Source organism: Xyrauchen texanus, chromosome 38 (genome assembly GCF_025860055.1).
Source record: "Xyrauchen texanus isolate HMW12.3.18 chromosome 38, RBS_HiC_50CHRs, whole genome shotgun sequence".
Taxonomy (NCBI): domain Eukaryota; kingdom Metazoa; phylum Chordata; class Actinopteri; order Cypriniformes; family Catostomidae; genus Xyrauchen; species Xyrauchen texanus.
Genome location: NC_068313.1, coordinates 30,249,589 through 30,265,864, shown reverse-complemented (window position 1 = coordinate 30,265,864; position 16,276 = coordinate 30,249,589). Strand labels below are relative to the sequence as shown.

Sequence of the window (16,276 nt, the reverse complement as noted above, 5' to 3'; positions counted from 1 at the left end):
GCATGAAATATTAGCACCGCTAAGGCTTGGAATAAAGGTAGTCAGCATATATTAGAATTTATTGTCAGTGCAAACCCACAAAGCTTTATGGGGCTACACTGTCCCATTACCTTTATAGTGTGTGTGTGTGTGTGTGTGTGTGTGTGTGTGTGTGTGTGTGTGTGTGTGTGTGTGTGTGTGTGTGGCTTCAAACATTTTATTCTTTCTGCTCTCATCAAGTCGTCAACTACCCTCCCTCTACGGTGGGTAATCCTGAATGTGTGTGGTTTTGAAGTGAATTAATAGGCTTCTCCGAGGACTTTTAGTGAGAATAGTGTTGAACACTCTGCTTGAGACAGGATTAATTATACACAGTTCAACTACCAGTGCCGAAAAATGAGGCAAGCAGGCAACACTCAATGTAACTGGAGTTGTCAGCTTGAAGAGATATTAAAGACCCCATGAAGTTGCTTGTCAAGCACAGATGTCTTTCCTTCGTATATTTTTCTTTTCTATTGAAACTGAGATGGGGCAGTGGTGGCTCAGTGGTTGAGGCTCAGGGTTACTGACCAGAAGGTCAGGGGTTCAAGCCCCAGCACCACCAAGATTCCACTGTTGGGCCCTTGAGCAAGGCACTTAACTCCAGGTTGCTCCGGGGGGATTGTCCCTGTAAGAAGTGCACTGTAAGTCGCTTTGGATAAAAGTGTCTGCCAAATGCATAAATGTAAATGAAACTGGAATTTTGGGTGGGACATATAGAAGGACTCATTCCTGTTTTTAAATAGCCAATAAGCTGTCATTACATCCTAGCCAACATTTCCTGTGTTTCACAGAAGAAAGTATGTCATACAGGTCTGGAAAAATGTTAGGGTGGGTAAATGATGACATCATTTTAGTTTTTGGGCAAACTATCCCTTTAAGATTAGATTTGTCAGTATTAGTAGAAGAGGTCATAAAAAATCAAACAAACACAAACCGCCAGTTTTCTACACACAGAGGAGGGTGGAGAGAAAGAACTAGGTGAAGAAAACTAGGTCATTTTAACTTCATGAATGAATTTCGCTCTGTCTAATAATTTCAGTGGTAAGCCTATTTCCATTTCTCTTCCTCCCTCCCCCTCTTGTTTACTCACACACTCCATCTTTCCATCATTCCTATCTACATCAACTCAAGTGGGCTCAGTGAAGGGCAGCTTCACTGACCCATTTCTTCTTGCAGTTTCAGGGGTGTGTGTGTTTGAGTGTGTCTCGTGTCAATAGCAAGTGCAAGTAATAGTTAATGTGGCAGCAAGGGATGAATGCAAATTTTTAATCTGCTGTAAAGCTGGCTGATGCCATAATTACATCACTCTCAAGAGGCACAGTCGTGAGTGAGTGTGTGTGTGTGTGTGTGTGTGTGTGCGTGTGTGCGTGTGTGTGTGTGCGCGCGCGCGCGTGTGCGTGTTTTTGTGATTTACGAGGACAATTTTGTAAGTTACAAATTAGTAATTACAAGGGTATTATGCTATAATTGTGATTTATGAGGACATTTCTAGTGTCCCCATAATTCAAATCGCTTAAAAATCATACTAAACAATGTTTTATTGAAAATGTAAAAATGCAGAAGGTTTTCTGTGAGGGTTAGGTTTAGGGGTAGGGTTGGGTTTAGGGGATAGAATCTATAGTTTGTACAGTATAAAAGTCATTATGTCTATGGAAAGTCCTCATAATGATAGGTAGACCAACATGTGTGTGTGTGTGTGTGTGTGTGTGTGTGTGTGTGTGTGTGTGTGTGTGTGTGTGTGTGTGTGTGTGTGTGTGTGTGTGTGTGTGCTAATGTTATGTAAAGGACATGACAGGGTGAAAAGTCAGCAAGAATGACAAAATGATATAACTTATTTTTTAGTGAAAGACTGAGAGAGAGAGACCACAGTACCTCACCCATGTGACAGAACAAGGACAGAGTAGATTGCATTCCCTCAGCAAAAACACACAGGCACACACACACTTTTTTAAATGTAGACTGTACGAGGACTTCCCATTGACTTTTGTAATTCTTAATTACTAGACCCTAACCCTACCTCTTACTGACACTTTTTGGTGCCTTTATGAACTATTTTAAATGATTTTACTAATGATGGTTTTAAGAGATTTTACTCTACTTGTGAGAACATTTTCAGAAATGTACTGAAAAACATGCATGTACATAATTATAATGAAACAAGTGCACACCTCATGCCCAACCTCTCTCATCTGTCCAACTCTTTCTCTCCGCTCTGTGGATGCTTTGTAGTATATTGTCTTGTTTTCTAGTAAAAACATGTAAAATGCTTAGAGAAATATTCCACATTAAGTTCAGTCGGCAGGATTTCAGCAATTGATAGAAAAAATAATTTTGAATCATCCCTACTTTTCTTTAATAATAAGCAAAAATTAAAGTTACAGTGTGAATCGGGACAATTTTTGAAAGGCTTTAAACGCAGAATGTGAAGTTTGTAATGTGATAAAAGCATTTAAAATAATTATTCTGTTAAAAATTCTACTGCTCCTGTATAATTTCAGCTATAAAAGGTTAGTAAGCGATTTTTTTATCACACTAAAATCATGTTAACACGCATATTGTTCACGTCTTGTGACTATAATCTTGAAACAGTGAGTATTTTAATGTTTACAGATTGGCCCCATTCACTTCCATTGTAAGTGCCTCACTGTAACCCAGATTTATAATTTTTTTATTTATTTACGTTTAGTGGGTTTTTTTTAAGAAAAGAGGGACAAGCCCATTTTTTTCTAACAATCTTACAAACTTCAAGTCAAGTAAATTGATCTTGTTTAAGTATTTTTAGACATTGTACTGGAAAACAAGACTATTCTTTAAAAAACACACACACAAAAAAAAAAGTAATTTAAGAATAAAAAAATCCTGTGTATTAGAAGATTTTCTCAAGTTGTTTGAGAGAAGAAATTCACAAAATGGACCATTTCCAAATTTTTGGGGTTGGAACCTGGAATTAAACGATTGTGGGGCAAATTCTGTAACAGTGGAAGACCACAGTATGTCTTATTTTGCATTTTAATTTACGCCAATAGCAAAGGAAATAATCCACTATTATTTTTCCATGACTTTGCAAAGGAGGTTAAAATGTGGTAGTGGCAGTCTGATGAGGGTAAAGCAGCTGCATTTGTAAGCCCATCGCAGCAGTGGTGACTAGTTTTTAGACTAGTTTTTAGTTAATGCCAGGGTAATATAACTTTCAATAATGTGAATGAAAAAAGCAGCAGGAATTTTGTGTGTCTGCGTGTGGACATGTACAAAGTGTATTAAGGCGTTTGTGTATGTGTGTGTGTGCAGCAAGTCAATTTGATGGCTGTGACTCTATGGCTAGCTGAAAAAAATATAGGGCACTGTGTTCCAGAGGGTGGCAGGTGCACAATGTACCTTCCTCTCAAGCACATCCCTCTATCTCTCTCTCCTTCTCTCTCTGTCCCTCCCTCTCTCTTTGAAGCAGAGTAACAGGGTTCTGATATTTTTCCCATCACAGGATGTGGCAAATGTTCTCTTTAATCTAGTACACTAGATCTAGTACACTAGATATGATTAGATATAATGTAGTAAGATCAGAGTTCCAACACTGTTTCGCCAATATGATTGCACATGTAATTTGTGCTTACTGGATACAGTTTTTTAAAAATCATTTTCATTCAGACTGATTTGTCATTAAACTTGAAACAATTCATTAAAAATGATCAACTCAAAAGAATGATTTGCTCGCAAACTGGACATCTTTATGGCTTTAAAACAGGTTTTACTCTACACCAGAGGAAAAACTATCTGATTATATGTTTTACAGTAGAGCATAATAATATAAATATACAGTACATTCACTATAGAAATGTTATCAATTTCCATGACTTTTCCAGGCCTGGAAAACACAATTCTAAAATTCCATGAAATGTCCAGGTTTTCCACTCCCATTGGGATCCTGTTAGATAATAGATCCTATTTCACTTATAATTTTGAATAGATGTTGTATGAGCACATGTTAGACAATGCATTTATATTGATTTTCCTCCAAATTAGAGGTGAAGTATGAGATATACAGCACAGGCCCGTAGAGGAACCACATCTCACATGTCATTAAGTTAAATATGATGCTGTTTAAGGAACGCTGATCATGATTTATTTAGGTTTGCATGTATGTCACAAGCACTCTCTCTCTCTGTCTCTCGTGTGTAGCAGAGTTGCGTGGATCAGAGATGATGTCCTGTGTGTAACGCCATGTGTCATCAGCTCTATATATGGAACAAACATGTTCCCTTTTACTGTAGGCCAACATATAGAGGAAAACACGCACACTAGCACACACATACTCTTCCATTTCTCTTATGGATCCCATGGAAAAAGAAAGATGGGTATAACTACCGTTTACTGTATAGAGATAGGGATAGAAAGAGAAAAGGGCAAGAAATTGAAGGCTACACTTACAAAAAAGTACCATGGTTTTACCATAATTTGTAGATAAAATGATGGTGTTGTACTAAAGCAATACCATGTTGTTTGGAAAATACCATGCTATTCATTAAAGTACATTGTAAGTACCATGTTAATACCAAGGAAATCATTTAGTCCTATGGTAAATATCATAGTACCATGTTAATACAATGTTTTTTATATAATAGCAATGCAATACAATGTTTTTGAGACATACAATTGTAATACTATAGTGCCCTTTATAGTACCATGGTTACTTGGTAAGTACCAAGTTAATATGGTAATCATTATGTGTGATTGTATATTTCAAAGTACTTCAGTATTACCATATACATATAACATTTTCATAGTATCACCATCTGATACTATCACTCTAGCATTATACCACTACAGGATGCTTTTGTAAGAATAGAAAAGGAAGAGATGGAGAGATAATTTCACATAGACTAAGGTTTTGGAAAATAAACAAGATGAAAAAATGGGAGGATGGTCTTTTAGAAAAATTGGGTGAAATAAAAGACAGGATTATAATGAGGAAAACCAGAGAAAAGGTACCAAAGTGGGTTTGGAAATGAAGGCAAGGAAGTAAAGGATGGTTGAAGGAGAAATGGGAGCTTGAGGGAGAGAGAGAAGTGGATACGGAGGAGAGAAGGAGAGATGTTTAGCTCTTTGAGGCTCCTCTAGACGAATAATCCGTTGCCCCAGCGTGGTGGAAATGCCACAGAGCCTCAAGCTAAGTGAATCAAACACAATCAGATTCTATAGGGAAAAACACATACTCACACTGCCTCTCTGTAAAGAGATCACTGGGTGTAAATCAAGGCATCATGATCATATATGATTCTAAATGTACTGTATATTCCGGATAGGATTTGAATGCAGGGAAGAGAAACAAGTGGATGGAAAAAGGAAAAAATGAGTTTGAGTTAGAAAGAGTTAAAAGTGTGTTTATGTGTGTAAGAATAGTAAAGATGATACCCAGAGTAGAGTATATAATGAGTTTGCATATCCCTTACAAAAGTACTGTGGTGGTATTATGGTAGAGTGATGGTGTCAGATGGTAATACCATGGTAATTTGATACATACCATATTGCTTAATGATTACCTTATTCATGTACCATGACATTTACATGGTACTCCAAGGTGCTTCAAACAATACCAAGGCACCATGTAAAAAAACTTGATATTACCATAGTACCATATCTTAAAAAAAATACAAAAACAATACAAGGTTGTACAATGATGCTTTTTTGTGCTTATTCAATTGGAAAGCAATCCGATCAGTAAAAGGCATGAAGTGACCAAATGTAAATTCCCTCTCAGTTACCTTATGATTCTTGATGGATCAGATTGCTATCCAACTGTGGGATGCACATTCCATTTACACTTAGCCACATAAATGCATCTCTGCAAAGTGGATATAAATCTGATCTCCCTATCTCGAATGTGGCTTGGAAGGCATTTACACTTGGTCTTTTTCATGATTGGGGACTAACAGTAAAACAGTAACTTTTTCAAAAGTATAGCCAAAAACATAAACAATATGCATTTAAACATTTTCATTTATCATACATTTTAATGTGAAAAAATCACTAGCTAAACTTTTCTGTGTACATTTATAACCAATTTTACAACTTTGTTTCCATGATGATATAATGACAACAAACCCTAAAACGACTGTAAATATTATAAATTAAACAACTTTACAGCTCAAATAATACATACGTTTAACAGAAGAATTAATGTAAGTGCTTTAAAAAATATATAAGCTTCACATTTTTGCCTTTTACACATAAACAAGTTGGCCCCATTTACTTCCATTGAAAGTTCCTCACTTTAACCTTAGTGGTTTTTTTAAACTTGGAATATTCTTTTAAATTATATTTTTGACTAGAATAAAACCATTTAATTTACATGTTTCCACATGAAGAACATTTATGTTACCTGACAAAATGTGTTTTACAGTGCGTAAATACCCCTTTATAAAGGCCTGAAGTGGAAATATGTATATTTATATAATACATGACTTACCACCGGTTTAAACCTTACTTAGGTGCAAAACAGTGTATCAGATCTGATCACGCCCTAGTAGTGTCTGAGTGGGGATTTGTGTCTGTGTTTTGTGTATGCCGATCACGTCACTAGTGTGCTGTATTCTGCTTCTTGACCTTGTAGCTGTGAACTTGTTTATATGAGGCATCATCTGTGTTTTGGTTGATTCCGTCTGAAGCTGTCACCGCCAGTAAAACACTTAGGCCAGGAATGTTGCCAACGGCAACGGTTGCCCCCATTCATAATAACACTGCAACCAGCGAGAGAGCTCCTGTATGCTCAGGGTGACCAATCATAGAAGGACATAGAGCTGATGTCACTTGTTCCTAGAAAGACGCTGAAGTAAATTGAAATGTGTCTGTAAAAGCATGGGACGTTCAGTGTTAAATGTGGTTTCATTCTATGGTGATCTGTGTAGAGAACTAAAAGAGAGTAAAGTACACTTTAAACTGCATTACAGCCCATTGAAGAGAGGGTAAATCTATCCCTCACAGCCTTGTTGCCGTTCCCGTTAAAAATCAAAGATGGTGCTAACATGAATAAGGTCTATTATAATTTTTTGGTCTGTATTCTACCCATTAATACTCTTTTATACACCCATCTTTCAGTAGTATCAGTGTGATCATAAATTACAACAGCAGACTGCAATCGATGCATTTTATGGCCATGAAAGCGCATTAGCACCATGAGTGCAAAAGTTAAACATTACAAGTTACACATTATTTACTTCATATATATTGATATAAATCATCATCGAATAATTAAAACAGTTTCTTTTTATGATCTCTTGGAAAGTATACAATGAGGCATAAACTCATTGACAACACATTTTAATGTCATTGATGTTTTACATGTAGTCTTAAGCATCCTCATGTTTAAATATACCTCTAAATACCAACAGTTTGACCATTGTCTGAATGTTTGCAATCAGTGTTTCGTTGCTCAGCTGTTTTGAACTTCTATTTGGCTCTGAGCGAAGAATAAAGAAGCACTTTGCCGTGAATGTGCCGGGCCTTATCTGTCACAAAAATAGGAAAAGTTCTGCACTGAAATTTAATCTTGAAAAGAGTCTTTTATTGTATTGCAGCAGGGGAATAAAGACAAACGTTTTGGACAAAAGCCTTCCTCAGTGTGTACTAACTCATCCATGTGATGTGGAGAGTGCAGAGAGAAAGAGTTTGTGTGTGTATGAAACCTAAATAAAAAAAAGCCCTGTATGTGATGATCCATGAGAACGAGAGATTGTACAGTATTTATGCAGTGGCGGATTTAGGCATGGACGACATGGGCAGTTGCCCAGGGCAGCATCTTTTTTTTGGTGGGGGGGGACTAGGCAGCGGCGGCATGGTTAGCATTCATTGCCATGGTATATATATAGTTTAAAATACCATAGTGTTACCATCTTATACCATCACTTTACAATGGTACCACCACAGTACTTTTTGGTAAGGACTTTGTTCCGGACATTCCAGACCACATGCATAAATAGGACACAAACACACCTTTCAGACCCATAAACTCTCATACTCATGTGAAAACGTCATGGTTACTAATGTAACCTCCGTTCCCTGGTGGAGGAAATGAGACATTGTGTCGATGTAGTGACACTAGGGGTTGCTCCTGGGAGCCCCAGACATCTCTGATCTTTGAGAAAAGGCCAATGAAAATTGGCGAATGGAATTTGCATACCACTCCCCCGGACATACGGGTATAAAAGTAGCTGGAATGCAACCACTCATTCAGGTTTCGCACTAAGGAGCCGAGACAAGGTCCCGGCCATTTCAGCGGGTAGGTCAGTGTTGTGGCAGGAGGGACACAAATGTCTCATTCCCTCCATCAGGGAATGGAGGTTACGTTAGTAGCCACGACGTTCCCCTTCGACGTTCACTAGGTGTTGTGTTGATGTAGTGACGCTAGGGGTTCCTAAGGAAAATGCCACAACTACTGAACTGTGTTACGTGGACTGGCGGTGCGAGCTGGGCAGACCTCTGTGTGCCTCGTAGCCAGCGCACCAGGCCATCACGCAACTACCCCCAATGCACTCGTGGGCGTCAAACGGTCCCCTGCAACTCAAAAAAAAAAAAATAAGACTGGCTGATCCTATCCAAAAGGGGAGGAGATACTACAAACACGGTGACCGGGGACAGAGAGGCCTTTGCCCAAGGAAGATGTGGTTTACCAACGTGGAAACCCTTTTGCGGAAAATACATCACACAGGGTTATTAACGGGATATCCAATGCAGGTGGAGCACCCACCCCAGTACAGGGCCTAATTGACACACGTACTGGGCCAACGGCGTGTTTCTCTGAAAACTCACCAGCCACAGGGCTAAGGAGGAAGGACATCCAGGGTCCACACTTTTGTGAATGTGACTGGGAGAAGGAGCGCACGTCTTCGCCTCAAGGGAGGGGAAAGGCACTATACCAACACGTGCTTGCCCCGGATCAAAGGCAAAAGCCTCCGCAGGGCAAGGAATACTGCCAGCAAGTATAATGAATATACTCTTTTAGGCTGCTGAAGTGCTCAAGGGTGTTCTCTGCACTCAACCGGTGCAAGAGGGGAGAAGCCGCTGTAATGTGCCGGCTAGAGATACAGCTACAGCTAGAGATAAATGGATCGGCAGAGTAATTCAGCTCAGTGAATACAACTGGTCGGCTCCGAAGAAGAAGTCTGAATGAGTGGTTGCATTCCAGCTCCTAACATACTGGTATATCCGGGGGAGTGGCATGCAAATTCCACTCGCCAATTTTCATTGGCCTTTTCTCAAAGATCAGAGATGTGTGGGGCTCCCAGTAGCAACCCCAGTGTCACTACATTGACTCAACATTGAGTGATTGACAGAAGGGGAACCAAACTCACACTTATAATTTCTCACAAGTGAAAAGTTCTGTCAGAATTATCCCAGAAAATTTTTTAAGCGAGCATGGTGCTCACACAAGTATTTACCATCACATGTCTCCTTCCCGCTGTTCCCTGTGCTAAGCCCAGCGTTGACGGTCTCTGAGGAAGTGCTGAGTTTGGTATTGGGATCTCGTCTGGGTTTTGGAGGGGGCTGTTTTCGGGACGTGGGGCTCCCCTCCTCATCTCCCCCACCCACTGAGTGCAGAGACTGCGAGCGCACAGTGAAACCCAGCCCACAGGGTGGAGGAATGCGGTCCTGAGGGGCCGGCATCGTCATAAAGCCCATGCGAAAGTGTTTACCTGCATAACCCCCTCCTTCCGTCACCCGGGCCACGTCCTCGCCAATCCTGTAGAGAGAAACACAATTTAGTTTGCCATTCACAATGTCCCCTGGCAAAGCAATAACTACAAATTGGCAAAATCATCTATGATCTTTTTCTTAAAGGTGCACACAAACCAGTTACAAAATTGCATTGCCTGCATAAGCACCAAGGCTCAACATGTCAAAAGCATTTGGCACCAGATTATTAAGATGAACCAGACCTTATAAAACAGTTAGACCTCTTAGATCTTCTTGTCTTGAACCTGTTGACTGTATCCAGATACAAAACTAAAGGTGATAGAGTGTTTGTAGTGAAGCTCCCACGATTATGGATCAGCCTTCCCTCTGCTCTGCAAATCTGCTCAATCTGTGTCTGTTTTTAAGTCTTGTTAAAAGTTAATTTGCATAGACTTGCTTTTACTACATTATGATTTTTTGTTTTTACAATGTGTTTTACTGAGAGTGTTTTTATTTTATGTTTGCTAATAGGTGCATTAAAATAACATAAACTAAAAAAATATATATATATTATTGTAATTAGAACCTGAAAAACCTGGGCTATGTGTTGAATAGTTGAATACTATACTGTACTATACTATACTGTACTATACTATACTATACTATACTATACTATACTATATTATACTATACTATACTATAATGTTCTGCATTTTGCAATTCTACAATGTGCTGTTCTGTACTATTACTATATTATACTAATCTATACTATATTATAATGTTCTGCATTTTGCAATTGTACTGTTCTGTACTATTACTATACTAGCCTGCAGTATACTATTGTTAGGGTTACCTCGTCTTGTTCTCACTGTTACCCCTTGGTTGTCATTTTTGTCACTTTTGTATTCCGTAGTTTTGCTCCACAGTCTCCCTGTTAGCGTTCGTGTTCTCATTCATTGTTTTCACCTGCCCTCGTTAATTTGCCACTGGTTTCTGTTTATCCCCTTGTTATCTTGTTTGAGTTCTGTTTGTTCATTGGTTCCTGTCTTCCCATGTCCGTGTATTTAAACCCTGTCTGTTTGCTCAGTCGCTGTCTATCGTTGAATGTTGTTAGCCTGGAATGTTTCCCCTGCCCGTGTTTCCTAGTTTTATGTTTATTTCCCCATTGAGGGTTTTTCCTTTGTTCCCGTGTTTTACGTGTACCTGCCTTGTTTGTTTCCTTAATAAAGTTGAACTGCACTTGGATCCGCATCTCCTCGTCTGCCTTCACTGCTCACTCATATATCACTATAAAGTGCTGCATTTTCCAATTATACAATTTACTGTTCTGTACTATAACTATATTATACTAATCTATACTATATTATAATGTTCTGCATTTTGCAATTGTACTGTTCTGTACTATTACTATACTATTCTGCAGTATACTATAATGTGCTGCATTTTCCAATTATACAATGTACTGTTCTGTACTATAACTATACTATACTAATCTATACTATACAATAATATAATGTGCTGCATTTTGCAATTCTACAATGTACTGTTCTGTACTATTACATACTATTCTACACTATACTATGCTATACTATAATGTGCTGCAGTGTGCTACATTCTACACTGTGCTGTTCCACACTATACTACACTACACTGTGCTATACTATAACTTATTGTACATTGTGCTATCCTGCGCTATACTATACTTTATTGTGCCGCAGTGTGCTATGCTATGCTGTACTGTTCTATACTATATTATATTAAGCTACAGTGTTATCTTTCAATATAATGTACTATACTATAATGTGCTGCAGTTTGCTATTCTACACAGTAATGTTATATTCTATACTATCCTATAATGTGTGCTGCTGTGTGCTGTTCTGCATTTTACTGTTCTATACTGTACTATCCAATGCTATGCTATACTATAATGTGCTGCAGTGACCTATCCTACACTATACTGTCCTATACTATACTTCATTACACTATATTGTGCTGCAGTATGCTATCCTACTCCATACTGTTTATACTATACTATTCTACACGGGACTGTTCTATACTATACTATGCTATAATGTGTGCTGCAGTGTGCTATTCAGAATTTTATTGTATATTTTATATCTATACTATATTATAATATACTATAATGTGCTGCATTTTGCAATTCTACAATTTACTGTTCTGTACTATTACTATACTAATCTACACTATACTTCTAGATGTGCTCACACAAACATAAGAAATTTGGTCTCTGATCATAAGCTTCTAGTACAGAAATACAACAACTAGACACAGAATTACAGGATAAGATGAATAGTTAGTATACATGTTTTTATACAGGAAAAAAAGGAAAGGTTATTATGTTCAAAAGGGTATGGGTTTGTAGAGGTAGTATAAATATGAAAGGTTAAATGTAAAAATAGTGATTCTTCATTTCGAACACATGGGTTTGTATAGGTAGCATGTACAATATGAATTTACATGTTTTTTACAAGCACATATTTCATATTGTACCATACTGTGTACTTCTATACCGCATTGCACTATACTGACTATACTGTACTTAGATAAGCATCATGTGAAGACTTTTAGATGCTTTGTCTGTGAGAGTATGCTCTGTGCATCGGGTTGAAAAAAGCTTTAATGTAGCTATATATATACTACAGTATACAACACTACACAACACTACAATATACTACACTATACTATATTGTGCTGCAGTGTGCTATTATACGCTGTACTGTACTTTTCAATACTATACTATACTATACTATACTATATTATACTATACTATATTATGCTACAGTGTTATCTTTCAATATACTATGCTATGCTAAGCTATACTATATTATATACCAAGGTAGGCCAAGGTAGGTGTTTGGAGGACATTCTGTGCAGGACTGTAAATACCTAGTCTAAGATCTTGTGAGAGATATTTACACCTTTTTTTTCCTGCCTGGATGCCGAATTTCTGTAGGGATTATTTCATTCTAAACAGCTTCTAATATAGAAGTTTAATTTTTTATAATTTATTCCATGTCTGATGTGCAGGAATGTTACAGAGGACAAACAAATTCACTTCATCCTTTCATCCATCCCTCATAACTTCATGAATCTATCTTGTGTGAGAGCAATTTTTGTGTAATTCAATTCAGAGCAATTTGCCTGGATTTTAGGATGATTTTTGCACTGAATATCAGAGAAAAATTGAGTTAGTTTCATCTGCCTGTTCATGAGTGTAATAGAGAGGGAGAGAGAGAAAGAGAGAGGTGGAGAGAGAAGGGGGCAGTCAGTTCAATTGCTGTCTCTCAATCTCTCTCTCTGAGGAAAACTAATCATGCTAAAGGGCAGACAGGATTTACTCACGTTGGCTTTAAGTAACCACACACACACACACACACACACACACACACACATTGTGGGTGTGTAATCAGAGTTGAGGTTGTTCGTAAAGAATGATTGAGTGTCTGGTTTGCTGTCTGCCAAACTTACTGCACCAGTGTCCCTCATCTTTCTACATCCTCACATCCTCTTCATTTCTTGCTCTTTCCATCCTTTCATCCATGTATCTTGTCATCTATCTTGTCTTTTTTGTATCGTCTGCAGTTTTTTTCCACCCTTTTAGTGTTCACACTTCACGCCATCCTGAGTGGCCAGTAATTTTAGTAACATCCCTTTTTAATGGATTTCCTTTCTCTTCTTACCCTCCCATTTTCTGAGTAAAAATTCTCTCTTTCTATCTGTTCGGGTCAGTGTAGGTAATGTGGGACACTCCTTCATAAGTTGTTATTGGCATTAATATAAAATACTATGGCAAATGGATTTTTAATAATATTAATGGCTCTTAAATTCATCTCCTCTACACTATACTGAGGCGAAAAGAAAGAAATATTAAATACAAAAACTTTACCAGCTGTCCCCTTTACATACTCATATACTCTCCTATGTTGATTAATGTAAAGAAGCAATACAAATTGTACTGACCATGACAGGACATTGAAAAGAGGCTTTGGATGAAACACTAAATCACATGCAAATATATATGTAACCCAAGATGTTTCACCTTCATATTCTCTTGTCTTGTCTTTATCTCTCCTTCAATCACTCCATTCTCTGTTGCTATTTCATATTTCAGAGGGACTGATGAGAGGAATGCTGTCATTCCTCCCCTCCCTCTCTTAAAAGCTTCCACATTCCTTATTTATTCACAGAAGAATATTGTATGGTATTGTTTCGGTTACTAATTCATAGATCACCTCACAGAAAGGCCTGGTGGAAGTTCACACTAGCACACTAGAAGTGTCTTTATGAGCGTTTTGGAGCATCAAAAGTTTGGCACTCATTCACTTAGTACGGACCTACAGAGATTAAATATTCTTCTTAAAATCATAATTTGTGTTCTGCATAAGAAATAAAATCAAACACATCTGGGATGGCATAAGGGTGAGCAAATGATGAGAGAATTTTACTTTTTGGGTGAACTATACCTTTAAGAAACACCACACTCGGAGTAGCAGATAAGGAACCACAGGTTAGGTTTTCGGGTAGTTTTTAAGTCCGTTTAATTTTATTTATTTTTTATTCATTAACATCATCCTTTACATAAGTTACATGCGCAGCAACTGACGTTATGCACTAATAGCAAAATATGTGAGCGCGGTAAAGTTAGTTTGACGTTCGACATTCATTGGACATTCGGTTTCGCAGATTTAAGGGACCTTCTGAAAACTCCACTCACTACGCTAAAACATAGGAGATATCCAGCCAATCATTCAATTCACGTACAAGTTATACATGGAAAAAAAAAAGAATATTCCTATAACTTCCCAGAGGACAGACAGACATACTACAGCTGATATTATTACAGTATGATCAATTATACAAGTACAGTAATCAATTTAATAAAAAAAAATAAAAAAAATAGATGTCCACTCATTCATTCAATTCACGTGCAAGTTATACATAAAACAAATTATAAAATTAAAATACATTTTCACATTCAGAATGTTCCTATAACTTCCCAGAGTACAGACAGAGATACTACAGGTGATATTATTACAGGATTATCAATTATATATGTACAGTAATACATTTTAGAGGACAGAAGAACTTACTAAATCACTAAAATAAAAAATAAAAATAAAAAAATACAGCCTTTAAAATTAGAAAATATAATTTTGGTGAATTTTTGTGATTTTTTTTCTATAAAACAATTGATTACTACTTATATATTTGATGATACTGTAATAATTGTACCTGTAGTAAATTCATATATCCTCTGGGAAGTTACCATAGCCTTTAAAATGAGAAAATATAATTTTGCAGATATTCACTGAATATTTCATCAAATATTCACTAAAATGCACCAAAATTACGTTTTCTCATTTTAAGGCTGTATAACTTGCACGTGAATTGAATGATTGGCTGGACATCTGCCGCCACATACACTTTGAGCGTGGATGGTGATCTGCCCTTATCCAGCAGCTCTTGTAGAAATACGAGCAGCGACGACACCCCACATGTCCGCGGGTCCAGGTCTCGGTCGGTGCACCATTTTGAGAACACAGACCATTTTGACGCATAGAGTCTTCTCGTGGAAGGGGCTCTAGCGTGTATGATGATGTTTATTACTCCTTCTGGCAGAGCGACGGGTAGTCGTTGATCACCCACGCATGCAGCGCCCAGCGCTCTGGGTGGGGATGCCAAATTGTGCCGCTGAGCTTGAGAGAGGAAATCTGCTCTCACTGGGATGGGCCACAGCGCTGTCAGTGACAGCTGCGTAAGCTCCGGGAACCATGTCTGATTCTCCCAACGCGGGGCTATGAGGAGCACCGAGTGACGCGTTTCCTGATCCTCTGCATTACCTGTGGCAATAGCGAGACGGGAGGGAAGGCGTAAAGCGGGCGTCTGGGCCAGTCCTGGGCCAGCGCGTCCTCGCTCGAGAAAAATATTGGGCAGTGAGAGTTCTCTTTGGACGCTAAAGAGGTCTATCTCCGCTCTGCCGAATAGGTGCCATAACGTCTGGACTGTTTGAGCGTGCAGGGACCATTCCCCTGGGGAATATTGTCTCTTGACAGTCTATCCGGGTCGCCGTTCAGGTGGCCTGGCACGCGCGTCGCCCTCAGCGAGCGCAGGTGGCACTGGGACCAACTCAGTATGCGTTTCGTCAGATGGAAGAGGTTCCTGGATCTGACACCGCCCTGACGGTTTAGGTAGGATACCACAGATCTGTTGTCCGAATGGACCAGGACGTGGTGACCCTGAATGACCGGGAGAAAGCGCGCAGCGCGTACTCGACCGCTATCATTTCCAGACAATTTATGTGAAGGAGCTTTTCCTGAACTGACCATAGGCCGAAAACCGGAGAGCCCTCGCAGACCGTGCCCCAACCCGTGTTGGACGCGTCTGTCGAGATGACTTTTCGGCGAGATACAGCTCCCATTGTCACTCCCCGCTGATACCATTCGGCCACTGTCCAGGGCTGCAGAGCTGAAATACAGGTCTGAGTCACCTTGATGGGCTGGCGGCCTGTGGCCCAAGCCCGGCGAGACGCCGGGTGTTTAGCCAATGCTGAAGCGGCGCATGTGCAGTAAAC

General features: G+C 38.8%; 1 protein-coding gene across 1 annotated transcript in view; it reads right to left on the bottom strand.

Annotated features, from left to right (window-relative positions):
• The window catches only part of LOC127632131 (neuronal tyrosine-phosphorylated phosphoinositide-3-kinase adapter 2-like), a 43,749-nt gene that overhangs the window by 12,781 nt on the left and 14,692 nt on the right, over positions 1 to 16,276 (bottom strand). The window contains exon 3 of the mRNA XM_052110650.1: positions 9,450 to 9,751. Within this exon, the coding sequence (XP_051966610.1) occupies positions 9,450 to 9,751 (302 nt within the window). The remainder of the gene's footprint in view (positions 1 to 9,449; positions 9,752 to 16,276) is intronic.